Source organism: Plutella xylostella, chromosome 12, assembly GCF_932276165.1.
Source record: "Plutella xylostella chromosome 12, ilPluXylo3.1, whole genome shotgun sequence".
Taxonomy (NCBI): Eukaryota; Metazoa; Arthropoda; class Insecta; order Lepidoptera; family Plutellidae; genus Plutella; species Plutella xylostella.
The window spans coordinates 2,492,661-2,520,233 of NC_063992.1; the positions used below are offsets into that span (position 1 = coordinate 2,492,661).

Genomic DNA, 27,573 nt, shown 5'->3' on the forward strand with positions numbered 1-27,573 from the left:
TAATAATATGCATGTTGCCACAGTTACATATACCCAAAGCTATCCAATGGGAAGCTGCCAGCCGAGACAAAAAACCCAGATTGGTGGGAGGATCTTCCTTATGCAGTGGGATGCCTTACCACCTTCGCAACTCCATAGGTGGTGACCCTGATGTGATCTACTATGGACGTGTGACGGTAGTATAGAGCATATGAATGATTGAGAGTTTGACTAACTGATATACTTTTAGTATCAAACAAATAAAAGACCTCGACTGTAAGCTAATGTGTATATTATAACCTTAAACGCTGAGTTACAACGTTTTACGTAAAGTTGATTAAAACACCTTAATAAAAATATCATATATTTATTACAACTGTTGCAGAAAAGAGCCACAATACTCGAATCTAAGACGCATTTTCAACAATCCAGTCACTATAGGCACTGACGAGTGAGTTGACGCCAGGGTACAGCGGCGCACCACAATTACGGTCAACCCAGGAGATGACTCCAACCACGATGTCATCATTCACTATGATAGGACCCCCCGAGTCTCCACTGCAAGTGCTTTTGCCGCCGGCGTCAATGCCACTGCACAACATTCTATCAGTGACGTCAGGGTAATGAAGAGATGGATCTAATTGTGCATTGAGGTCCCTGTAGCGTTCGGCACAAATCGACGTGTTGATTTTCTTCAGCTGGACTTCTTGGAGGCTCTCCGGTCCAGGACCTCCAGGCTGTAAAACGAAAGAAGGGTTTATTGGACGGGTTCTAGATTAGGTCCAATGTTTAGAGTAGAATAGTTATATAAAACTTTAACATTAATGTTTCTGGTAAAAGAGTAAAAACCGGTCGGGATATACATAGGTGGCTTTTAAGATCACATATTTATAATATGAATTAGGTGATTATATTCATAAAATTCAAACTCATCTTTGTATAAAAAGATTATCTAGTTATGTCTAGTGCTTAATGTACTTACATACAAAATTCCCCAACCAATCGCAGTCAATTCAGTCCCATCTGCTATCGGGTAAATACTGGCTGGGATGCGAGCAGCTCTTACGACGTCACTGAATATTACAGGCCTGGCCAGTTTCAGTATAGCCACGTCACCCTCGTCGACATAGGTCCAGTCAGGGTGGACCACGTATGAAGCCACATTGTAGACGGTTCCTCCACTGTTAGCGTAAGCACTTCCAAGTCGAACGCCGTATGCGCTGGCTGGAAAACTGTAAAATAACACGAGGATCTTTAAATGGCCGTAGTATTTCATCTATTTCAGGTATTCAGGGTTATGTGTATTATTTGATGGAGAATCAATAATCTTTGGGCAGGCTCTTGAGCGCTGGACCGATAGCTTTACATGCCCATCCGACAGCATGGATCATTTCACTGTTTCGCACATGAGGTGATCAGCCGTCTATGTCCTAAAAAAAACTTATAATACTTACCCAACACAATGAGCAGCGGTCAGTACAGCGGTGGCACTGATCAAACTGCCACCACATACGGAACTGGTAACTACGCCGAATAAATCACTCTGAATGTTCCCAGCAAACGGGTACTTGTCTACTGTGGTGGGTCGGCCGCCGACTATTCGCTGCTGCGCTGGCGCGGGCACCGACGCCGCTGAAAGTTATTAAAACAACCTTTTTATAAACCTTAAAACTGTAAAATAGTGTTTTTTGGAAAACTTTTAAAGTATGTGCCTTCCGAAACGGATTTTTTTCAGAGTATTGGAACATTATTATACCATTGACATCGTACTCAACTTTTAGGAACCGCTACACTGGAGGATTTATATGTAAGAGCGGCATGAAATTGGAAAGCGATATTATAATGAGATGAGATATGCGAGTGAATAATTTTATTAATGAATATGGCTATCAATAACAACAGGTGTAGAAAGTAATACGATAATAATTGGCAATTGCGATAAGTAATGTGTTTATTACTTACCAAGAGCGACACTGATTACGGCTAGTGAAATGATGGCGCTATGCATTGTTAGTTAACAATGTTTTATTACATACTTGAAGTCCTCTTTATACTTACCATTAAGAATCTTTATCTACTTCCGGAAAAAAGGAAAAACCAAAGCAATCTTATCGACCAATTAATTAGGTGATTAAACATATCTATTATTCAGATTTAACTATATTAGAGGTGTAGGTAGGTGACTGGCAAAATTAGCGTCCATAGTAAATCTTATTCCAATCATTGTAACATCATTGAAGTTAAGCAGCTCATGGCACGGCCCCATTGGATAGGTGACCGATTTCAAACGGTTGTTTTCTTGGCGATTCCGTGTTTCGGCACATTAAGCCGTGGGTCCCGCTAGTTGCTGACAGTCGGGTTGCCCACTTATACCCAGCAACTCGGTCAGCTCATGCTTATAAGTATTTATATATACCTAATATGTTAATATATTATGTAACTAGATGACGTATTTTTGAATGGAATAATACATATTATGTAGGTACGTAGATATTATCTATACCTAAGTATGTTTTAGTCTTAATAGGTATTTAGACTTTAAGTTCGCTTTTCAGCTTATCGAACTGCCTATAATTCTGTCCACAACATAGTCAGATCTCCTCATCCACTATTAAAAACAGCTCTCATTGTCAAACGCTTGAACCTTTTTTCATAAAACATGGCTATGAATCATCATCAGGTCCTGGGATCCCTAATCAGGGACATAGGGCTCGAAGTGTAGATTTCCACTCTGACCGGTCCTGTGCCATGCCTTCGACTTCGTGCCAGCTCATGCCGAGGGCGGCTGCCTATGAATAGTCAGGACAAACTCTTCTATGTTTTTTTTTGATGAACATTGTACTGTGGGTATAAATTTAATAAACACTCTTGAATAAGAAAATTAAAACACCTTAGCAACGTAGGTATATACAAATCATACATTTATTAAAATTTATGTTAACAGATATTAGTTACAATACACACAGTTAAGCAGCATTCGCAAGAATCCAGTCAGTGAAAGCACTGACGAGAGTGCTGACGCCAGGGTACGTGGGCTCGGCGCATTCAAGGTGACTCCAGGAGACGATTCCAACTACAATATCGTTATTCATGAAGACAGGACCCCCCGAGTCTCCTTGACAGAAACCTTTGCGGTCAACGTCCACGCCACTGCATAACATCGTGTCGGTGACTTCAGGGTACGGGTAAGATGATGAAGCATTGAGGGCTCTGTAGCGTTCGGCGCAGATTGTCGTGTTGACTTTGTTCACCTGCACTTCATGGAGCATCTCGGGGGCGGGGCCTGCGCTCTGTGAATGATAATAGAAGAGTTAGTAGGGCTCGAAATGTTTAGCTGGACTGAGCTTAATAATTATTTCACAGGCATGGTATAGTCAGGCAAATAAAAAGGTAAGAATGAAAGGAAAATAAAGCTCTTAATTTTTTTAACTTTCGAAAGTGGCATAGAAGTTTTGGACAGTCCATCCATCAAACGCAGTGAAAAAATACTTACATACAAATTGCCCCAACCGACCACAGTCAATTCAGTGTCATCAGCCACCACATACGCACTGGAAGGGATGCGAGCCGCTTTCATGACATCACTGAATACGATAGGCCTGAGCAGTTTTAGTATGGCCACGTCGTTCACTAGGGTTCGGTCGACATAGTCAGGGTGGTTCAGTAATGAGCGTAGATTGAAGATGGATCCTCCACTGGCAGAGTAGGAGCTTCCAAGACGCACGCGGTATGTCAGGAGTGGAGAACTGTAGAAATAATTAAAATAGCCCCGTATTAGTAGTTCCCTGAGTATAATATTTCAGAGATAAGATACATGTCATGATACACTCGCGTGCAATGAAATAGTTCCATCCGTCTTTGAGTTCCATTTTATGTCACTGGCACTTTTTCATTGCTCGTCGTGAGTGTATAATTATGTCTTTCTGCTCTGATATTTTTATGTCACTAGCTGTTGCCCTAGCATAAATGTGTCAGGATATCAGCTTACTGTATACCAAATTTCACGAAAACCCTTTTGAGTTATTCTAGATGAAAGAGCAACAAACTTCTATATTCACAAACTTTCCCGTTTCTTTAAGCCCATCGAAGACAGCAAAGACCATAGAGAAAAGTAAATTACCGATCTAGCTATAGAATACCGCTTGAGCAATCTCGCCTCATCATTCATAACAGTAGTCTGGGAGAGGCTTCCAGAAGCCTTCAAAGCATTACCTTCAGAAGATCGATGGCCTCACTACTATCACAACCGAAATCAAAATTTGTTAACTAACGCCCTGGAAGCAATGCCCGGCGGATATCACAACCGTAAAACTCGTTCTTTTTTCGCAGTCGGTTTAAAAGTGCGTTACCGATCTAGCTTTAGATCACAACAGAAATCAAAATTAGTTAACTAACCCCTGGAAGCAATGTGCTGCGGATATCACCACCATGTTACTGATTATGAAACCCCCACATAGAGGGCCGTACAGCACGCCTAGTAATCCGGTCTGTACATGAGCAGCGAACGGGTATTTGTTGATGGTGGTGGGTTGTCCGCCGACTATACGCTGCTGTGGTGCCGCTGACGCTGAAAATGTTAAGAATGGTTTACTCATTTACTCGTATTTTGTAATACACGCACCCCTATCTAGAATTAAAAATAAAATAGAGGTAACTCTTGAGATAGGTATGTCGTGGATTGAGATGATGTCTATTAAGTGAAATTTGAATCTGAATAAAATGAAATAAGAAACCGGAATGAATATTTGCAAGGAACAGTGATTATGTTTTGGGAATAACGGAAAATACTAGCTAATGAAGCCGTCAGCGGTATTGAAGATTATTTTGCAACGCATCAGAATAGTACCTACCAAATGAAATCATCATTTTGTAAGTTGAACTTTTTCATTAGTCGTGTGTTAATGAACATTTCACCAAACCATTCCTCTTATTTTTTTGTAATGCATGTAGCAACCGAAACTTACCTAATGCGACACTGAGCACCGCCAAAATGATGGCCCAACGCATTTTTATTAAAATTTGCTATTTTAAATTAGAAACACGTAGTGCCACCTTTTGTACTGTTACTCGTATGAATTAGCTTTATCAATTTGCATATTAAGTATTCCGGAAAGACCAAAACAATCTTATCGACCAAATGATTAAGGTCTGATTATTTATTGTTAATTCATTCCGTTATATTTGTATCTAATTTTGGCAGATTTTAAGTTATATTCGTATCGCATCGCATGACTGTAAAAACCCATTTCAAACCATTATGTAACTTTTCATGTTATTGTACTATTAGGAGACGGGCGCGCTCTGCATCGTCACTTCGTCGTTAATTATACTCTGTCCATTATATTATTGGATTTTGATATTCGAAATCCCATACATATTTGATGACTGCAAAGAAAAACTAACTTTACTTACCAGACATAAGGAAACGTCAAAAATACAATAACATAGTGGAAGCTCTATAATAGACATTTCATTTTCTTTACCCTATATTTTTATTAGCTATTCGGAAAGTTTATTCAAAATTAGAGGACCGTTAGGAGGAGAATTAGAGGAGAGAGAGGAGGAGTTTATTCAAATAAACAACAACATCACGATAAAACGTCAACGTCAATCAAAAATGAAAGTAACAGTTACTTTGTTTTTAAATTAAATCTATAGGCTTTGATCATCAAAATGCATCGCACCTGATGCATGACGTCATCACCACTTTTTTACTATTTTATGAATTTCTCGAAATTGATACATCCAAAAAATACAAAAACATTTTTTTTGTGGCCTTTAATCTCGAAATGGTTTTCGATTTATAGCAGCTTTAGTTTTTTGAGATGTTGTCCATTATTTTATCATCGTGTACCTTCAGTTTGTGGCAAAGAAATACGCATAATATCAGAGTGACAATTCTACCTGAGAGGTAAAGCCCCAGGTATTTTATATTGCAGTGTGTAGTGGATCTACGTATTGGAGACTCTACTAACTGCCAGTTTCAGTAACTCTATCTACCGATGACTGATAGTTACTCTCTACCTTTGTGACTGACAGTTACAATCCAGCCCTAATCTGTTACAGTTATGAGCTTTTTCAAAACCCTTCTTAGACTAAAATTATAAATTTCGGGTTATTGCACTCAAAACATGCGTATTGCTATAAAGAATACCTTTCATCAATTGAATAAAACAACTTAATATCAAATTGCAATAAATCACATATTTATTAGATAACACTCAAAGCTATGATGCATTTTCAACAATCCAGCTGCTAACGGAATTGACGCGAGTGTTGACGCCAGGGTACAGCGGCTCAGCGCAGTTGTAACCCCAAGACACGATTCCCACTACGATGTCGTCATTCAATATGACGGGGCCCCCCGAGTCCCCTTGACAAGCGTCCTTGCCTCCGACGTCGAGGATGCCACTGCAGAGCATGGTGTCTGTGACTTCAGGCACCTGATCGTCCTCTGGCAGTTGTTCATTGAGGGCCCTGTAGCGTTCGGCGCAAATTGTCGTGTTAATCTTGTTCACCTGCACTTCGTGGAGGATCTCAGGTCCAGGGTCTACGTTCTGTAAAAGATAATAGGTTAGCTTATTGAACGGGTTCAGAAGTGTTTAGCTGAGTGTAGTCTAATATGCTGAGATGAGGGTAAAAACTGATTAAAAATTAAGTACAAAGTGACCTTTGTGGAAAATTTAGAGCTTGATATTGTTATAATTAACATAAAACTCAAAAAATAATATAAAATCCTAAAAGCTAATAGATACTTAAATTGTGGACCAAATCCTCACATTACTAAATGCTAGAAAAATAACCATACTTACAGACAAAGCGCCCCAACCAATCACACTCAGTTCAGCACCATCAGCTATCGGGAACACACTGGCCGGAATACGAGCACTTTTCATAACATCGTTAAAGATGACAGGTCTTGCAAGCCTCATGACGGTCGCATCGTATTCGTTTGAAGCGAGGTTATAGTCGGGGTGGTTCACGTACGAAGATACATAGAAGATGGTTCCCCCACTGACAGAGGAAGCACTCCCAAGTCGAACGCGATATGATCTGGCTGGTAAACTGTAAAAAGAAACATATTTTATAGTCGTGGGTAGAAAAAAAAACGGTTTGCCTTTAATTATATTCTTGAAATAGTATGAATTGTATGAAGGGTACAAGCGGAAATCAATAGAATGAAAAAAATCTAGAACTATTTACTTGAATATGTAGCAATGAGCTGCGGAAATGACAGCAGTGCTACTGATCAAGAAACCCCCACATTGCAGGCCCCACAATATGCCGAAAGAACTGCTCTGTACTTGGGCAGCAAACGGGTACTTTTCAATAGTAGTAGGCCTACCACCGACTATTCGCTGGTGCCCGGGGTTCGGAACCGACGCCGCTGAAAATTTAGGTAAGTAAGTACCATATTTGTATGTAGTATGATATTTGTTCTCGGGTCTTGGATGTGCCTGTAAAATGGCAATAGGCCCGCCCCCTATTACATTGGGACTAACATAACACTCTGGCGAAAAGTGGGTGCAGCAAATTGCTGCCAGCAATGCACCTCTGCCTACCCCGCAAGGGAGTACATTAGCACAAGGCGTGAGTGCGTGTTTTTTTTTTTAAGTACCATTAGTTTGTTTTTCTATATATAATTTATTTAGGTACTTAGTAAAAACACTGGCACAGTAACAAAATTGAATCTAATATAATGTTTATATTTAAAATGTAGTGTGATTCGATATTTATATTTTTCACCACGTCTTACCAAAAGTGACACCGATTACCACCGTCAAAATGATGGCGTAACGCATTTTTATGTAGGAACTGATAACTGTAAGTGATCTATCATACATTATAATTAGAAGCAGCAGCTTTTTATACGATTTTGAATGAATTAAATTTATCAATGTTAAATTCTGAGAAGACCATAACAATCTTATCAACCTAGTGATTATATACGTTATTTTTAAGAAAGTTGATTAAGCACTGACTGATTTTTTGTCATAACATATTAATTTGATCATGACGGACTTTATGGAATATCTCATTAAGATCCTATGTATACATATTCCATTCCACGGGGAAAGACTGAACCCTTATAACGAATTCGAATAAGGGTAGTTTTTGTTTATATCTGATATCTTTCCCCTATATATGTAGGAAGTTTAGTTTGGTAATATTTTTTTAAGAATAAAATTTTAAATATAAGTCTATGTATACTGTATACTACATACTTAGCGCAAAATGGTGCCTACTGTGCCTAGGTCAAATAATATTTTATTTTTCCTGCGTCTCATACAGACGCTTTGCTATTGATGAACATCTTGCAAAGATGACTGAACTGCCACCTTGTCAGCTATGCAAAAAAAATAACAGTCTGGGCTCTAATCAATTTGGATTTCGCTCAGGTCTATCTGCAGCAGAATATGAATTGGCTTTCTTTTAACTTACTTACCTGAAATTTTGCTAAAACCAAATATATCGCATTTAGGCTAGCAAGAGCATTGAACTGGTTAAATTTCTAATTATAATGTATCATAGATTACTTACAGTTATCAGTTACTACATAAAAATGCGTTACGTCATAATTATAGTTTACAATAATTTATAAAAATCAATTAGGCTATACGGACGGCATGCTAAGCCGTGGGTCCCGGTTGCTGTTTCATTCAGCCGTTAAGCCTAGTCAGAGGCCTTCAGGCAGCTTGAAAACATCTTCAAATATTGGGTTACTTTTTACACCGACTCTCTCAGCACAAGTTTGTTTGTGTTAGGGTGCACCAACGTGCACTAGGGCGGCGTAGTGGACTGGAATAGGCCTAAACCCTTCCTTCATTGGTAGGAGACCTGTACCCTAGCAGTGGGGACGTGATGGATGGGCTATAAGAAAAAAAAACAACGAAAAATAACTTGGAAGTTTAAAAAAATATGAGTGATTATTAGTTTCTTAAGTTTAGATAGGTACTTAAATAGATATTATTTTACATAGAAGATGAAATAAAATGCAAATTTTCGCTTATTATCAAGTTTTAATTTCTTTAAACTCAAATCTAAGCATTCTGAACAATCCATTCACTGGCGGCACTGACGTCCGCGTTCACGCCAGGGTAGCGAGCCTGCGCACAGCCTTCTCCCCACGAGGTGATTCCAACCACGATGTCGCTGTCCAATATGACGGGACCGCCGGAGTCTCCTTGGCAACCGTCCTTGCCTCCCACGTCGAGGATTCCACTGCAGAACATGTTGGCGGTGACTTCAGGCAACTGGGACCATGGTGGCCGTTGCTCGTTGAGGAGCCTGTAGCGTTCAGCGCAAACTTCCTGGTTGATTTTGTCAACCTCGACTTCTTGGAGGATCTCAGGAGCCGGACCACCAGCCTGCAGGAAATGATAGTGGTAAGTATTCATGTGAGTTGAGCCTGATATTAGAAATTAGGTAAGAGAAAGACGTAGTTTGAAGGAACGGAGAAGTAAAGGCGTTGACAGGGACCGAAATAAAAAGGAATGAGATATTGAACAGTTATAAGCTGTCGTTGTATTTTTTTCAAATACTGAACAGACTTCATATGAGCAGGTACTTACAACAAAATTTCACAAAGTAAAAAACTCACAAAATATACTTACATACAGAGCACCCCAACCAATCACAGTCAATTTAGTGTCATCTGCAATCGAGAAAGAAGTGGACGGTATGCGGGCAGCTTTAATGACGTCACTGTAGACGGCCGGTGTTGCGAGCCTCACAAGGGCTACGTCTTTGTCAAGGTTTCTGTATTCAGGGTGGTTCAAGTAAGAGGCTACACTGAAGAGGGTTCCTCCGTTGGTGTTGGAGGAGCTGCCAAGACGAACGCGGTAGTCACTCGGCGCCAAACTAAAAAACAGAAAAAAACCTATAAACATCAAGTTGACTATTACAGTTTTAGATATTTTTAAGGATCAAGGATGAAATTTAGTTATTGTCAGAAGATATAGGGTTGGAAAGCAGGTTGTGAAGATGCAGAAACTATTGGAAGTGATAAGGTACCTAGGTAGGCTGTGTAGATGCATAAGTATTTTTACCCAGCGTCGAAGCAATGAGCAGCGGACAGCACCACAGTGGTGCTGATCAAGGAACCTCCACAATGGGCGCTCCATAGTATGTTCAACCAATTCCGTTGGAAGTGCGCAGCAAACGGGTACTTGTTGATGGTGGTGGCGCTGCCGCCGACGATACGCTGCTGCCTCGGCTCCGGCACAGACGCCGCTGGAATTAATCAAAGTTGACAAATTAGTAGGTACATATTATAAGACTTAAGGCTTAGTACACAAAACTGCGCTGCGACCTCACAACGCAAAAATCTGCGACTGTTTTGACAGTTTTCATGGCCTATGTTTAAGATTTTTGCGATGCGACGTCACAAGGCAGTTTTGTGTACAAGCCCTTAAATATAGTTTAGAAATATGAGATGAACGGGAAAAGGTTTATAATAATGGAGGCAGTAGGATTCAAACCCAAAATACGGTCGATTCTAGCGTAAATATGAAATTAACTTCTGGATTCTGGGCATAATGGAAGACGGTCTGGGCACTTTCGGTAGGTACATCGATTTTAAACAACAGTTTTTAAAAAAATTGGCGTATCTAATAAACCCTATAGTTAACGTCCCAGAATGCAGAAGTACCTACCAATACCAAAATTAAAAAAGAAAATATAGGTAAAACAACCAAAACTATAGGACTCGTATTTCGATAGACAGTGCTTTTTCATGATGCTGATTTGTTGAATTTTATAAGTATGTGAGTAGTTTAGTTCTACTAGTAACTTACCAAAAGCGACGCTGATCACCGTCAAAAGTATGGCGCACCTCATTGCTATGTGAAATGTGACTATAGTGAAGTAGAAAAAGAAGTGGCATTTTATACTAATTACGAATAACTTTATCAAATCAAATAAAAAAATAGGAAAAACCATAACTCGGTATCTTATCTCTATCAAGTTATCGGTATTCTCCTTCCTCTAATTATTGGTGATCAATCTCATTAAGTAGATTATAATGCCAAGAGTTGAGCCCTTTGATTATTTAAAATGGTCGAAGGTTGAGCCATGTCATCATAACTAAATAATAAAATAACATGGCTAAATAGCTATGACACGCGACCGGAGGGAGTTCTGATACAAGGTGGCCAATGTGGGTATTGATTTAAGCATATTATATTATTTATATTTACTACGGGAGTGGCCATCGCAGAACAGCTGATGCGCTTGGCGAAGAATAGAGAGGAGTATGCAGAGCTGACCGCCAACGTCTAGTAGTGGAGAGACACTTGAAGAAGAAGAATATTTACTACATGGTGGAAATTTTGGCTTAGGTTCTCGACATAGAGTTAGCGAGTTGCGTAGGTCAGTTTCATAAATTGCTACTTATTCATTTAGGTAGAGGTACCTACCTTGTGAAGATAATCAATCGTCAATGTTGTTGTTGACGACCGAAGTCCGCCTTTGTGTACATAGACTGTGAACTGTAATCATCTGTACCTATTTTAAATGTTTCTATGTGTATGCAATAAAACGTTAAATAAATAAAGGTGTAGTGGTTAGGGACCCTGACTGTTGGGGCAGTTATTTGTTTATACACAGATATTTGCACTCGGGTCATGGGTGTTGATGATGATGATTGGTCCGACCGATTTCGGCCATGGCGACCACTTCGACCCCTAGTTCTGTTGGCGCGCGTGCGCCCTAAGATGACTTATATAGCCGATCTTTGCAGCGAACCCCCTCGCACAATGTGGGCATGTGAGTACCCGCCGACATAATTATAGTTGATGGCGGCAGGTGGACGGGCTTTTAACTGGTCGCGTTTCGCGTCTAATTCAGCTTTACGCTGCTGCTCGAATTCGCGTACTCGCCTTGCCACCACCCTGCGCCATTCAGGCCGTTGTGCCGCCAAATCTTCCCAACGAGAGGGCTCAATGTTGCATCTTTTCATGTGCCGCTTCTGAACATCTTTATATCGAAGGAGTTGTCTTGGGTGTTACTATGTATATAATACAGGGTGGCCCAAAGAGTGACGTCCTAAGGAAAATGTTTGATTCCTTAGGTCAAGGGGTAGCCAAATCACCCCCATGTATGTTCAGCAATTTTTAGTAGTTTAGGAGTTATGATTTTTTTTCCAATTTTTCTACGAAAATCGACCTCAGTGGATTAATTATGGTTTTATTATTTTTTGGATAACTTTTTAAAGCATTTTTTATTTTTGTGTCATCCTTTTAAGTTGTTCTTTTAACCATAAAAGTTTCAGCTTCCTAGCTGTAATGTAAGATAGTTATTTTTTTATCGAAAGTTCGAATTATATCATCGAGCTAGACTGCTCTGAATTTTCTATTTGAAATTAAAAATTGAAAAAGATATTCTCATGGTGCCTTATTAATTTTTAAAACTCCGCAAGGTTCCAAAATTACATAAAAATAAAAATAAACTATTGCTTAATAGGGTATTATTTGCAGAAAAAAGCCTTCAAAGGTACCTGGGTGGAAATTACCTAATTAGTAAATTGTTTCAGAAAGTTGAAATATTCCTGTTATGTCATTACTAAGGACTAATTAAGTTAGAAAATGTATCAAATTAAAGGGAAAATTAAATTATTTACTTTTTTTTAAATTTACGTTACATTTTTGAATGTAAATTCTTAGAAAAATGTTTTAGTCTGAGTAGTAAGATTTATGAGATAATTTTTTTATTAATAATAAGTAAATAAACTCTAATAATTATTTTACACATTTACTCACAATAAATTTTCAAAATGGCGACCTCCCATAGCAATACACAACCTACATCTACGCAAGAAATTTTCTTTAAGTCGCCTATACGCTTCTCTGTTTCATTCAGATGTAACTTTTTGACAGATGTCACATTTTTGAGAAAAGGTACTTTTTTTACATGTTTAACCTTTTGACAAATGTCATATTTTTTACATTTGTCACTTTTTTGACTTAAAGAAAATTTCTTGCGTAGATGTAGGTTGTGTATTGCTATGGGAGGTCGCCATTTTGAAAATTTATTGTGAGTAAATGTGTAAAATAATTATTAGAGTTTATTTACTTATTATTAATAAAAAAATATCTCATAAATCTTACTACTCAGACTAAAACATTTTTCTAAGAATTTACATTCAAAAATGTAACGTAAATTAAAAAAAAAGTAAGTAATTTAATTTTCCCTTTAATTTGATACATTTTCTAACTTAATTAGACCTTAGTAATTATTTATTATTATTATTAAACATTTATTTCCAGATATATCATCCATAGTAAATCAGTAAAACATGTCAAAAAATTTGTTAGTCAAAATATAAAAATCATAAGTACATGCAAAAATTAAATTAAATCAGATCAGAAATAATAAATAAATATACTTCAATGTCATTTTAAATGTGAAATAAATTGGATTAAATAATATGAAATAATTAATTGAATAAATTAATTGAATTAACAAATAAATAGTTAAGTACATTCATTTCTTATTTCGGTCAAGGTGTACACCCACGCAATGCCTCACAATTGGACTATCCATCCTATCCGCCAACACACTGAGGATAGCATTCGAGCTGCTCCGCGTACGTGATAGTAAGGAGGCTGCTCGCTTACGCATGACGGCAAAGAAGTCATCCACTCTGGCTTCAGCGAACTTACCTGATGCGGAGCAGAATCTCGGCAACCCCAACACGATCCTCAGTGCGTTATTGTACTGGACGCGCAGCGCGCTGTAGGCCCGGCGCGTGTAGTTGACCCACAGGCTGCACGTGTAGAAGGACTGACAGTACGCTCGGAACAAGGTCAGCTTGACTTGTCGAGTACAGCGTGCAAACCGGCGAGCCAGCATGTTGCACCTGACCGCCAGCGCCCTGCGCTCCCGCTCCATGTCCAGGTCGTCTACGAGCGTCTCCGTGACCACGTGACCCAGGTACTTGAACTCGGTGACTCTGTTTAACTCTACTCCTCCTAAGTAGACTGAAGGAACCAGTCTCTTTTTTATATTTGGAGCCTGAAACACTAACAGTTCACTTTTTTTAGTATTGTACCTAAGTCCGTGTGTTTCCGCATACGACTCGCAGACTGCCAGAAGCCTCGTGAGACCGTTGATCGATGGGCTCAGCAGCACCATGTCATCTGCATAGCTTATGTTATTGATCATAACGCCATCTATTGAGCAACCAACTTTGGTGCTGCTGAGCTCACCTATCAGATCATTCATGTACAGGTTAAACAATTTAGGGGAAGACAAACCCCCCTGTCTTACCCCACAACCCAACCTATACTCGCCACTGCTGGAATTAGACCACCTAACTGTAAACTGTAATGACATAACAGGAATATTTCAACTTTCTGAAACAATTTACTAATTAGGTAATTTCCACCCAGGTACCTTTGAAGGCTTTTTTCTGCAAATAATACCCTATTAAGCAATAGTTTATTTTTATTTTTATGTAATTTTGGAACCTTGCGGAGTTTTTAAAATTAATAAGGGACCATGAGAATATCTTTTTCAATTTTTAATTTCAAGTAGAAAATTCAGAGCAGTCCAGCTCGATGATATAATTCGAACTTTCGATAAAAAAATAACTATCTTACATTACAGCTAGGAAGCTGAAACTTTTATGGTTAAAAGAACAACTTAAAAGGATGACACAAAAATAAAAAATGCTTTAAAAAAGTTATCCAAAAAATAATAAAACCATAATTAATCCACTGAGGTCGATTTTCGTAGAAAAATTGGAAAAAAAATCATAACTCCTAAACTACTAAAAATTGCTGAACATACATGGGGGTGATTTGGCTACCCCTTGACCTAAGGAATCAAACATTTTCCTTTGGACGTCACTCTTTGGGCCACCCTGTATATGTATATCTATGTACCTATATCTGTGTTGATGTATCAACTGTCCGATACCCATATTACAGGCTCTGCCTAGCTTGGGGTCTGACGGTCGTTTGTGGATGTTCCCACATATTATTATTCATAATGTTGTGGAATCTACATATTCAGTATAGCTATGCGTTTTGAGTATTTAATAAGGTACAACAAAAGAGTACAGCTTCTTATACTGACTGTAGCAAGCCTCGAATAAAAAGAAGTAAGTATAAGTATACGTATGTAGTACACACATCATTTATTTCTTGTTAACCTAAGCATTTGCAACAATCCAGTCACTAAAGGCGCTGACGAGCGTGTTGACGCCAGGGTACATCGGTTCACCGCAGTTCTGGTGACTCCAGGAGACGATTCCAACTACAATATCCTCATTCAACAAGACGGGACCTCCCGAGTCTCCGTGACAGGAACTCTTGCCGCCGGCATCGATGCCACTGCATAACATTGTGTCGATGACGTCAGGGTACGGTAGTAATTCTGCATTGAGGGTTCGGTAGCGTTCGGCGCAAATCTTCGTGTCAACTTTGTTCAGCTGGACTTCTTGGAGGATCTCCGGTGCTGGACCATCAGTCTGTAAAAGAGATGGATTTACCTATAACTAGATTGAGAACAATCTACAGAGTAGAGTAGGTATGTTATTTAAAACTTTATCAAGAAGGTTTCTGGTCAGGGTATGAAGTAAAATATGCTAAGGATTTATGATGACTTGACGAGACACGGAAGGCATATTATCATAACGTAAAATTTTGAGAATTTGGTGAGAAAAGATAACTAATTACACGTATGTCAGCCCTGACAAAGATTTCTTGACCTTCACACACCGCCGCGCCGTATGGCTCGCAAATATACTTACATACAAACTGCCCCAACCAATCACAGTCAATTCAGCGCCATCTGCTATCGGGAACACAGGGGCGGGGATGCGAGCATTTCTCTTGAGGTCATCGAATACGACAGGCGTGGCCAGTTTCAGAATGGTCACATCGTTGGCGTGATACGGAGTGTTGTATTCAGGATGGTTCACGTATGAAGCTAGATTGAAGACGGTTCCTCCGCTGCTAGGGTAAGAACTTCCAAGGCGAACGCCATAATATCTAGCTGGAAACCTGTAAAAAATAAAAATAAAAGTATATTAAAGTATATCAAAGGTATTGTATTAAACGTGAAGGCCTACATGCGCTTCCAGAAAAGAGCGTATAGTGACGAAAAATACACCAGTCTAAAACCGCTCCTAAAACACTTCTGTTCTACACCATCTTTTATTGTTTATCAAAGGTCATCATGGTAAAATAATTAGCGTGTCTGGAATTGAATTGCGTCAAGCAGCGCTGCTGGCTTTGTATAAATAACAATGTAATCAGGAGGAGGGGCCTCCTTTCATCTACCCACCTCTACTTTATTAAAAAACCACTAAGATACATATAATAATATAAGTACTTATATTTTTTACCCGAAATCGAAGCAGTGAGCTGCGGACAGTACAGCGGTGGTACTGATCAAGGTACCTCCACATTGAGAGAGCCATACTATGCCATTTTCAGAGATTTGCGTGTTCCCAGCAAACGGGTACTTGTCGACTGTGGTGGGTCGGCCGCCGACTATACGCTGCTGCGCCGGCGCAGGCACCGACGCCGCTGAAAGTTATTACACCAAAGTTTTTATTTTTTATCAGGTTTGTACCTTTTTACTTTACTTCTATGTCTAGCAATACTATTGATAGTACCTACGACGCTTGGATCAATAAAATCAAATTAACGATATTTAGTTCATTACGTAACAGCGTCGATACTCTCGATAGTATTTCTGTTTACCAAAAGTATCGAAACTATCGATAGACTAACCAATTATCGATATTTATTGACTATCTGTTATCGATGTTTCTTCAACTATCGGCTATCGATACTGGACTTTGAGGCTGCAACACTAATCCCATGTACGTGAAAAACTCCTAGTCACTTGGTTGATAAGATACTCTTGTTCTCGGAAGTCGATAAAGTAAACAATTTATTGTGATAAGTTTAAAAAGGATAGACTGATTATATTTTTTTTCATTTCAGTTGTTGTTCATACCAATATCCGATGGGGTGTTCTGGAATGGAGACCGCGACTAGGCAAACGTGGTGAAGGACGCCCTCTGGCTAGATGGGGTGACGACTTGCGGAAGGTAGCTGGTATTAATTGGGTGGGGATCGCTTCCAGTAACGTGCTTTGGGAGAGGCCTACGTCCAGCAGTAAACTGAAGAAGTTGTGTATACATGAAAGTGAAAGACTAGTGTCTCACTTACCTAATGCAACGCTGATCACCGTCAATATGATGGCACACCTCATTGTTATGTTATAAACTTTGGCACAGTAGTGTCATTTATACTAATTATGAATGAACTTTATCAACTTGGATTCGGAAAAACCATAACTATCTTATCAACCAAGTTATCAGAGATTTCCTTTCTGTACTTGTCCGAAGTGATTTACGACTACGGTGGTCAATATAATTGAAATCAGCAAATAGAGTTGATTATGGTGTCAAAGTGCGTATGTCTCTATTACAGAGAACATAAAAGAATATTAGAATTAGGTATGTTATAATAAAAATAATAAGAGAAAAAAAAAACAAATAATATTTTTAAATTATTCTTTAATTCCATTATGTTTGAAATTTTCCCTGTTGTTATTTTCTGTATCGTTGTTATTTTGATCCTTGGCGGTCCGTGGTCTTCTAGCCAATGTACCTGTTCAATAAAACAATGTTAAGTAAGGTATAATTACTTAATAGAAAAAAGTCTATTTTTTATGATGTCATATTCCACCGCAGGACAGAAGGTAATTTCTAGTAATCTCTACGATGATTAGGCGGATGAGAGTATTATCACATAACGAAACATTTAACATCAGAGAGTAAGAATCACTAATTCGATATATCGGGTGAGGATACTGTCTCACCACTCTACTCGGTAGGTGTAATCAGGGTATAACCACTGCCGTATCATCCAGCATACCATACATACCTAAAATAATTTTAGTGAAAACTCCAAATGGACCGTCAATGAGCAGAGTTCCCAGGAAACCCATCAGCAAAGCCAGAGATAAATCTCTTACGTATCTCAGTAACTAAAAAAAAACAAACAAAATAAATTAGCATATTCCTGAAGAACTTGCAATATTTAAGGTAACCGTCACCAGACATACCTTTACCTAAATTTATAACTAACTATACCCATACGTGTAAAAATTGTATGCTTTTATTAATATTTGAACCTAATATAAATAACTCGATATCACTATACCCATTACGGGCCTTGGACATTTATATTTATTTATTTATCAGTATGAATTCAAAGAAATTGAGGCAGTGACCACTACAATTTGTTTTATCAATACGAACAGTAGAAAATTGATTATTGAATCTCGATTTATTAATCTTACACAAATGAACAGATGTATATTGTGGCGTGTACGACCAAAAAATCTGAATTTTCGACTCACGAGCTATTATAAATTACGTCACTATTTTGGTCAAGTAACCTACAAGAACCGCAGTAAACTCACATAAGCGCCATCAGAGAAGTAGACAGGTCCAATTTCCGAGGCGCTGATCAGCTGTTGCACCTGGTAGTGGTAGATGTACATGCCGTACGATATCCTGGACGGCACCTTCCACGCGCGCAGGGATAAGAGCCAGTTCAGTGGACCTGAGGAGTAGATTTAGTAAGTAGGTAATAGGTTTTTGTTGTAAGTGTAACAGTCAGCTTAAGAGATATGTAGGCCATCCCAGCGATGATCCTCTAACGGGTGATAGGTGACATGAATAATACTTATCTAGGTATATTTATAATTAATCTTTGATTCATCTATCTTTCACCCGTGAGACTCTCAATCTTTTGCTGAGTGTACATGGTGTTGCATAATTGGTATTATAAACCAAAAGGGTTATTTTGTACCATAAATCACATCCTATCACGCTGTAAGGTTGGTTTGTTATAAGGGCTGGCTAGGTGGGTTCACAAATCTTCATGTGCAGGATTTACAACTTCATCAGCCACATCGTTTTCCTTCGCCGTAAAGTCGATGGTATACCGACGATATATCGACGGTCGAATGGCGTAGTGGTTAGTGGCCCTAACTGCTATGCCGAAGGTCCCGGGTTCGATTCCCGGCTGGGGCAGATATTTGTTTAAAGACAGATATTTGTACTCGGGTCTTGGGTGTTGATATTTATATTTAATAATTGTCCATCTATGTATTTGTGTAGATATATCAGCTGTCCGATACCCATAACACAGGCACTGCCTAGCTTGGGGTCGGTTGGCCGTGTGTGAGATGTCCCCACATATTTATTTATTTATACAATGCACCTAAATTCATTCTATCTTGATAAGTGGGTGCGTTACCAATAGAGGCTCTTTAAATCAATAGATGTATAAACCAACAGCAATAAAAAAAAACTTACCTCCATAACCATGATGGCAAGCCAGTACCATCCAGCCAAGGCCTAGAGCCCAGGCGGAGCGCTTGTAAGAGTTCAATATGACATTCACAGGCTGGTTGTCCCAATCAGACTGGTTTATCGGATAGTACACGTAGACTATTGTGCCCATCATCACTGCCCATGACGACCAAATCAGTGCTACTATACGCTAAAAATTAAACAAGTTTTGTTATCAGAAAGAGTGAGGAAAATAATGGAATGAAAGAATTCGTAGGTATAAAATTCTAAAAGCTCAGTGAGCCAAAGAGAGATTCGTATTATTGCTAGGATTTTTCCATAAGGCGCTACGAATATGAAACTCCGAGGATCTGTTTTTCAGACAATGCTGGTCAGTATTCTCCACGAGTTCTTTTTAACCTCCGACAATAAAGAGGCGTGTTATGAGTTTAACATAGTATCTGCGTGTAAGTATCTATCTGTGGTAGAGTAGCTGCCTAACGGATGAACCGATTTTTGTTTTATTAATTTAATTTGATATCATACTGTATTTTCTTCTTCAACTCATTAGGTACTTTCTTAAACTTACCGGTTTCAGTCTCAGCTTGGTTCCTCTGAAGCTGTATGCCATATACCCGAACATCATGCCGACGATGAAGGGCGCTGCTCTCGTGAGCGTGTTGACGTAGTACATGCGGTGGTAGCTCGGGATGCCGGGCTCGCCCGTGTTTCTGGGGATGTTGAGGGAAGATGGGATTGATTAGGATGCTAGGGAGCCTAGTTAACAAAATATACCCAGGGACACATCATAACCAGGGATCAGTTGTTGACTTTTGACACATCTGTAAAGAATTTAATATGCAGATGACGTGTAATTCGTGAACTAATCCCTTATTATGATCTAACCGAGTATGATTTTAATAATTCTTATATATTTTATATTCTATATACTATATATTTTTTATTTTTATATCTATTATATTATATAATTCTTTCGTCATTGCTAATAGGTACCTAGTTATGCTCTAACCGACTATGGAGAAATTGGCACAAAAAATTGTAAAAGTCATAAAACTGTAACTTTATGTTCAAAATTAATAAAAAATAACTCATTATGTTCTCATTTAAACATGATAAATGTAGGTAAATTGGGCTAATCATAATTCGAAGCTCTTTTGATACATAATATTTACCATGTACAGTTTATATTCATATACCTAGTAACGCGTGCACGCGTATTTGAACTAGACTTACTTTCATCATAAATGAGTACATTAGTAACGTTAGTATTCTTACCTCGTCCTAAATCCCATCAAAGCGTTGTAAATAGTAGCCGCGGTAGAGATGACGACGAATGCCGAAGACATGCTGATCCAAGCCGCCTTCCTACTAGTCAATACCCAGTACAGGATAATTGGAGATAGAATATGCAGCTGAATATCCACTGCCAGGTACCAGGTCTGCGATATGCACTGAAAAAACCAAAGCTAGGTATTAAAACAATGCTTTTTTAACGAATATTTTTGTAGTGGTTGACTAAGATAGGTACTGCTTACCACACTGTATCATACATACATATCATTGTACTCACTCCAAAGAACGATATGGCTCACAACCAATCAGTTATCACGTGAGTACCTACTTACATACACTAAAATTGTATAGCAAAAAGTGGATGTAGGTACCTATACAGTGTACCTTCGGGGGCTTCGGGGATTAGAGACGTGAACATAATACGCATTTTTATGCTAGGATCCGCAAGAAAGATCAATTACTTTTACGTTTTCAAAATAAACCCAAATATCTAGACTTCTCTAGTTGAAAGTTATCTTTAGTTAGTAAATACACACAAAAATGAAAACAAAACCAACGTACAATATTCGAAGGGTTCACATAGTTCTGCACATGCAGCAGCGTGGACCACCAGTACGTCCTGCAAGTGTCGACGCTCCACGTGAAGTCTTCACCCCAGTCTGGTCCGTCAGTGATCCAGTTGTACCAGGAGGCAGTGAGCAGCACGGCACTGGCCAGGATAGGGAACAGCCGGAGGAGGCGGTTCAGGTAGAATATGTGGAGGGACTTTAGCAGATCGTCTGGGGAAAAATATACATAGTCGGCCTTATTATAAAACAAAGGCTACAGATAGTTCTGGTTTTAACTCAGATTTAGACTACTTATTGGTATGAAATCTCTAGACTTTAACCGTTTCCCAACCAGATCTATCTTTATCAATAATATCACACATTTACGATTTATTATTTAAAAAAAGCGCAGACAACGCGTTGAACTCTTTTTTATGGAGAATTTGAATTTATTTATTGTGTGTGATGTGAAAGTTATTTTTATTTATTTATAGGAACACTTACTTGATTTACATATCAATTTTGAAATAGGGATAGAAAGCCCATTTCTATCCCTATTACATATGGATAACATTATGTTAGATTAAAATTTAGATTTTATCACTGCTATAATTTCTTAAAGTGATAGTTTTCAATTTTTTGATATATATATTATGGCAAAATATCATCGGAGTAAAGAGCTGAACCATCATTCCCTTTCCTTTTCCACTTTTGCAAAACAGTGAAGAGAAAAGAATAACGAGCAATACTGAAGATCATACATAATGCAGGTACCGGATAGAGCAAATGTGACAATTTTTTTTTCTCTCTATTAATTAGGTACTTATTCAAACTCACTTCGTTTAAGTTTTCCAGCAGTAGTGTAGACGACGAGCATTCCACTTATGAAGAAAAATGTATCCACTGAGATGGGCGCCGCTGTCACGAAGATCGAGTGCACTGAACTTTGCCACTGAAATTATTAATAAGAAAATTTGTAAATATATATTTAAAGGCACTGTATTTGTACGCCTATAAAAACCCTTCTTCATTTGATCATGTCATGTTAATCTTATGCCGTGGGATTGGAATTTATTTGGCTGATGATTATGATGGAACAAATCTTAATTAATCAATAAGTATTTCTTTTTACCTGTGTGTGTGTGGTAGTGAATTAGTGAAATGTTATTGACAGGTGAAAGTACATATCAAGCATACCTTTAAAATATCCAAGGGATTTATATTTTCTGGCGCCGACAGATAGGCGTGGCCAAGTATCACCCAACCAATAGAGAATGTTCTGATACCGTCCAGACATTCAATTGTTTTTGGAGACGAGGTGTATGTCACGAGCCTTTTGCAATTTGTGTAGACTGAGAACGATTGCAATATTATACTGGCGTCCTTAGGCTCTGAAAATAAGGTTAGTTCATAAAAATAAATAGTGTACATTTGGTAGCATTCCACTTCGTAAAGTTTTATTCTGATCTACAGTGATGAGTTTTCTTCACTTACCTTTTTTTTGGATGAATATGTGGTTTACATCATAGGCCGTACTTAGTATCGTGAGTAGGCCTATCAATCCAAAGATTGCACTGAAATAATATAAAGTTTTATTATTGGGTTGATGTATAAAATAATTAAGTTTTATTCCGTAGTTTTACCATGAAAATTTAACAGAATTTATGTAAGTAAGTAATAGTAGTAGTTTTTTTTGGAAAACGATAGTAAGGAAGGGTAAAAGTTATTATTCCATTAAGTACCTAGTTCCGTCGCGTCGTCTGTCTTAGAGCTAGTATTGCAAAAAAACATTCGCTTTATTTTTAGGGTGGAACTTATACTAATATTGTACTTACAAAGCTACATAGTCAGCCGCCACCAGTGGCTTATCATTAGGCAGTCGACAGTAGCGGTCAGTGTACTTCAGCCCAGCTGATGATAATGTGGGGTAGAGGGACTCCATGGCCTCCTTAGTTGTGCAAGTTTTAGGTATGCAGATGGCAAGAGTCAAAGTGCGGTTCGGTATTCCGAAGTCCGGTGATATTCTGAAATTATAGTAGTATTCGGTACTTCATTTATTGGTACAATGTTTGTCATTAGGTTGAACACAATGCAAACAGTTTTTGGCTTTGTTTTTGTATGTGCACACCATCTTGTTCAACAATAAATGAAGTTGATTATTTTTATTTTATTTTATTTTTAAACTAAACTAACATACGAAAACTTACAGCTAATTTGTTTTACATAAGAATTTTGAAATAGTGATGCATAGCCAATTACAAGTTTTCACTTATATTATGTTTTAGACATGTAAAAAGGGGTACACTACAGAATTTCGAATTACTTTTTTACGAATATGAAAATAACGATTTTCATAATTACGAATTTCATAGTTCCGAATAATTCACAATCCCGAATTTTAAGTTTCCGAATAGCGAAAATCACGAATAGTATAATAAACGAAATTTTAAACCACAGATTAATTAAAATGACGAAAGTCATATTTCCGAATATTATAATTTCGATGTTTCAAAAGTACGATTATTTATTATATCGAATTGTTAAAATTACGAATTCCGAATTTTTAATATTCCGAAAATACAAATTCCCGAATGTTTTTAGTGAACAAGAAATAGTCATATATTAGGAATAGTACGAGTATGTTTATTAACAGCATAATCCGTATACAAACAATATTTTTTAAGCTGTATTATATGAAACGCTCCGCTCCGCTTCGCTGCGCTCCGCTTTGTTTTTCGATATCTATGTGCACCTAACACGCTCCTCCTCGCTTTGCTCGTCGTCGCACCTATCTTTAGGTTTGGGTCCTAAGCTTTTTAAGGTTAACCACCGTAAAAATCCGAGCAATTGTATTGCTTTGTTCTGTAACTTAACAACAAATACTACAAATATTTTACTGTATAACAAAATTTTTACTCTATATTTGAAACGCTCCGCCCCGCTTCGCTGCGCTCCGCTCCGCTTCGCTGCGCTCCGCTTTGTATTTTGATTTTCTAAAATGCATTGGAGCTAACTTAAAAATATGATTTAATAACTTTTAAATGGTACAATCTTATTTTCTTTTCCCCAAATCAAAGCATAAACCAAACCATACCGCGATGTAGAATGGTGACGACAGCGCCATCTAGCAAAATCCATGGGAAACTAAATCTTTTACACAATATATTTTAAGCTATATTATGTGAAACGCTCCGCTCCGCTTCGCTGCGCTCCGCTTTGTTTTTCGATATCTATGTGCACCTAACACGCTCCTCCTCGCTTTGCTCGTCGTTGCACCTATCTTTTGGTTTTGGTTCTGAAGTTTTAAATACGTTTATGTATTTTTGTCAAATGTAATCAATTTAGTAAAATTAATAATGAAATTATCTTAATTTAAATTAATAATGTAATAAAAATAGAGTAAGTACTGATATTAATTGGTTAAATTAATAAATAATGTATACTTAGTTTTAGAAATGTAATCAATTTAGTAAAGTTAATAATTAATAATGCATCATAATGAATTTAAGCTAATTGATAAAATTTTGATATAGAATGTTAAATTGTAAAATGTATAACTATATAAAATTAATACTTAAGTCACTTTAGTTTGGAAATAAATGGCTTATTATATGATTAATTTTTGTCAAAATCACGAATTATCATATTTCCGATCGGGATTTTAATTTTTCGTGATTTTAATAAATCGGTATTTTATTTTTCGTATATTAAAGTATTCGTATTTTTTTACGTTCGTATATTTAATAATCGTAATAACAATATTCGTGATTATAATATTCGAAATTATAATTATCGTAATTTTTATAATTCGATATTTTAAAAAATCGGTATTGCAATATTTCGTAAATTACATATTCGGAATTATCAAATTCGGAAAAAAGTTTTTCGGAATATTTGGGTGTTCCCTTCTGCGGGGTATTGACAGATGCAGCATTTGATGTAGCTCCGGCCAGTCAATTTTGCTCTGGGTCTAGTAGAGGTTTGATAGTTTGGCGAAAACTATAAAAGTTTACGTATTCTCGCATACTAAGTGGCGCCTCTAGCGGAAACTATCATGGAACTTTTGACTGATAATGTATGCAGATGACAGGAGAAAACGTAAACTTTTTTAGTTTCAAAAAAAGCAAATCCCATACTAGAGGCCCTGAGCTGTGTAGCTAAGTACTCCCGTGTGCAATGAGCATTATATCGTCACTATACTGCGAAAAACTATCTCGCCATGTCGAGATGTTCTTATATTTTTTGGGTTTGGCGTGTCGACGCTATAATATTAGTACTCGTGTATTGTATTTATTGGAATTCTTATTTTTCAGTGAGATTATAATGAATCATCATAGTTTATATACTTTATATGATTGTATTCGAGATAGGTTAATTATACATTAGATATCTAGATAGTCAAATCAGGTTCTCGGAAAATAATTATTATTGCGTATTACGATAGTGTATCGATGTTTCCCAACATAGCGGAAGCACTCTACTCTACTCACATACCTTGTAGGTACCTACTATTTGTAGGTGGGTAGGTACTCTCTATTATGAAGTACACTTCTGCACCCCCTCTTTTCCAATTAAGTTAGCAAAAATAGGGGGATATAGAGTCTGCCGAGAATCGAAACAACCCAGTCGGAAAATTCTACTAATATTATAAAGGCGATAGTTTGTGAGTGTGTATGTTTGTTACTTCTTCATGTCAAAACGGCTAAACCAATTTTTATGGAATTAGGTAGATATGTAGTTAGCTGACACTCTGGATTAACAGATAGGCACTTTTAATCGCTGAATTTCCATGAGAAAACTTTTTAAGGCGAAGCATAGCTTGCGGGAAAGCTATTATAGTAATAATTATTTTATTTTAAACATACCTCGCTTGATCCTCACCCAACAACATTGGCGAGCGTTGAACTTTCATTCTCAAATCCTCATAAATATTAAGTTCTCTCATAGTATCTTTGCTCACAATACTTTCATCTGCAAAAATATCCTTCCAAATATTTTCATTAGTGTCTTGGTTAGTGGGCCATTGTAAGTCCTGTACTATGGGGGTACGGATAGAGCAGAATTTTCCTTCTATATTGGAGTCAGTAAATTTTTCATTGATTTCAAGGCATTGATGGAAGTTCCCGTAGTCGTATGTGTTGCCGGCTGCAATGCCTCTGGGCACTCTCAGGCCGGCATCCAGAACTGAAATATAAGTGAATTTATATTGTTAAGGTGTCAAGATAGTGCGTACAGTTTATACTTATACTTTATACAAGGGACCGGAGGGCTGGCAGCTATCTCAGCCAGCGCATCAGCCTGGCTATACAGAGAGGGAACGCTGCCAGCCTCCTCGGAACCATCCCGGGCGACGGCAGCGAACTAAAAGAAATATTCTACCTTTGATAAACTCCTGTTTATTAAGGGTAAAATATTTCCAGGCCAGGATGTTATGATAAGTATTTTATATTATTATCTTTTTTATTTGTAAAATATATAGATAGTTTAGTATAAGTACTTTACACATATTGAAGTATATCGTTATAATTAATTATACTTTGGTTTCAATTTATCAAAATTTATTAGGTTTTGACCAAAAAAAAAAAACTTATACCTTATAGTACATATACATACTCTGATGACGTGTTTTGGTAGTAATAGTTAAACAACAACACAACAACATACAACGTCCTGTTTATTTTCCCAGTCACTTATATTATGTATAACTCTACTTACCCTACAATTATCGGAAGTAAAAAGTGATCACAAAACATACAGTTAGCAAAATTAGGGCACTTACACTTTATCCTCAGTAAACTGTTGCGTTCTATGTATGCCAATTCACTGCGGCATAATTCTGGATCCAGTACTTTATCATAAAGTTCTTGGTCAAACGCATTAGGGTTGCCAAAACTAGGAAGAAGCACTGTATTCCCGTCACTTAAACCCACATTTAAAAATACACATAAGCAACTAAAATAGATTGAAAACCACATCTTAAATTAAAATTTAGTTTATGTTACATTTATTTTAATCTACTTAATTTGCGCTTGGTTTAATTTTCTTGCTGTTTGTACACATTTACATCGTAAAATGAATGGACTTGAGACTAAAAGATTTGTAGATTACAATCATTTAGATGTTATCTAAAATTATCATGGTATTAACTGTGGAATATTCTGATTATTATTAAAAAAGATTGGATTGATAAAGCTTTACACCGAATTTCTTAACAAAGATTATTTATGATAGAGGATTAATGAATCATTAATAATTTATATATTGATAGTGCGAAGATGATTGTACTGACATACATGATACAAGATATATCAATTAGTTGCACCTGCGCAAGTTTGATGTTTTCTACATGGTGTTTCTAAAGTGGTATAAAGACAAAAGGGGTGACCTTGCTCGTAATTATATAAAAAA

At 37.5% G+C, this 27,573-nt stretch overlaps 7 protein-coding genes across 7 annotated transcripts; all 7 read right to left on the reverse strand.

Annotated features, from left to right (window-relative positions):
• Positions 1-330: 330 nt before the first annotated feature.
• LOC105382174 (trypsin CFT-1) lies at positions 331-2,062 on the reverse strand. The gene is made up of 4 exons (XM_011552019.3): positions 1,942-2,062; positions 1,434-1,611; positions 962-1,211; positions 331-716 (listed from the first exon to the last, which is right to left on the reverse strand). Exons 1-4 carry the CDS (start codon positions 1,985-1,987, stop codon positions 387-389), a joined length of 804 nt encoding a protein of 267 aa, XP_011550321.3. The 5' UTR covers positions 1,988-2,062; the 3' UTR covers positions 331-386.
• Positions 2,063-2,883: 821 nt separating this feature from the next.
• LOC105398249 (trypsin, alkaline B) lies at positions 2,884-5,101 on the reverse strand. Its single transcript, XM_048624519.1, has 4 exons — positions 4,944-5,101; positions 4,375-4,546; positions 3,473-3,725; positions 2,884-3,269 (listed from the first exon to the last, which is right to left on the reverse strand). The coding sequence occupies exons 1-4, from the start codon at positions 4,984-4,986 to the stop codon at positions 2,946-2,948; spliced, it is 792 nt and encodes a 263-aa protein (XP_048480476.1). The 5' UTR covers positions 4,987-5,101; the 3' UTR covers positions 2,884-2,945.
• A 1,062-nt stretch (positions 5,102-6,163) lies between these two features.
• Positions 6,164-7,882, reverse strand: LOC125488428 (trypsin, alkaline C-like). Its single transcript, XM_048624515.1, has 4 exons — positions 7,736-7,882; positions 7,183-7,366; positions 6,792-7,044; positions 6,164-6,536 (listed from the first exon to the last, which is right to left on the reverse strand). The coding sequence occupies exons 1-4, from the start codon at positions 7,821-7,823 to the stop codon at positions 6,207-6,209; spliced, it is 855 nt and encodes a 284-aa protein (XP_048480472.1). The 5' UTR covers positions 7,824-7,882; the 3' UTR covers positions 6,164-6,206.
• A 1,097-nt stretch (positions 7,883-8,979) lies between these two features.
• On the reverse strand, positions 8,980-10,928 carry LOC105398257 (trypsin CFT-1). The gene is made up of 4 exons (XM_038118981.2): positions 10,776-10,928; positions 10,029-10,212; positions 9,594-9,840; positions 8,980-9,347 (listed from the first exon to the last, which is right to left on the reverse strand). Exons 1-4 carry the CDS (start codon positions 10,918-10,920, stop codon positions 9,021-9,023), a joined length of 903 nt encoding a protein of 300 aa, XP_037974909.2. The 5' UTR covers positions 10,921-10,928; the 3' UTR covers positions 8,980-9,020.
• A 2,533-nt stretch (positions 10,929-13,461) lies between these two features.
• Positions 13,462-14,112, reverse strand: LOC119694132. Its single transcript, XM_048624436.1, has one exon. It carries the CDS (start codon positions 14,110-14,112, stop codon positions 13,462-13,464), a length of 651 nt encoding a protein of 216 aa, XP_048480393.1.
• Positions 14,113-15,104: 992 nt separating this feature from the next.
• On the reverse strand, positions 15,105-17,253 carry LOC105398265 (trypsin CFT-1-like). The gene is made up of 4 exons (XM_038119285.2): positions 17,166-17,253; positions 16,331-16,514; positions 15,734-15,986; positions 15,105-15,451 (listed from the first exon to the last, which is right to left on the reverse strand). Exons 1-4 carry the CDS (start codon positions 17,206-17,208, stop codon positions 15,134-15,136), a joined length of 798 nt encoding a protein of 265 aa, XP_037975213.2. The 5' UTR covers positions 17,209-17,253; the 3' UTR covers positions 15,105-15,133.
• Positions 17,254-17,498: 245 nt separating this feature from the next.
• LOC105382176 (nose resistant to fluoxetine protein 6) lies at positions 17,499-27,237 on the reverse strand. Its single transcript, XM_048624507.1, has 13 exons — positions 26,945-27,237; positions 26,031-26,349; positions 23,001-23,189; positions 22,660-22,739; positions 22,363-22,556; positions 22,003-22,117; positions 21,179-21,396; positions 20,600-20,775; positions 19,893-20,034; positions 19,328-19,514; positions 18,427-18,569; positions 17,886-17,988; positions 17,499-17,609 (listed from the first exon to the last, which is right to left on the reverse strand). Exons 1-13 carry the CDS (start codon positions 27,138-27,140, stop codon positions 17,509-17,511), a joined length of 2,163 nt encoding a protein of 720 aa, XP_048480464.1. The 5' UTR covers positions 27,141-27,237; the 3' UTR covers positions 17,499-17,508.
• Positions 27,238-27,573: the final 336 nt, after the last annotated feature.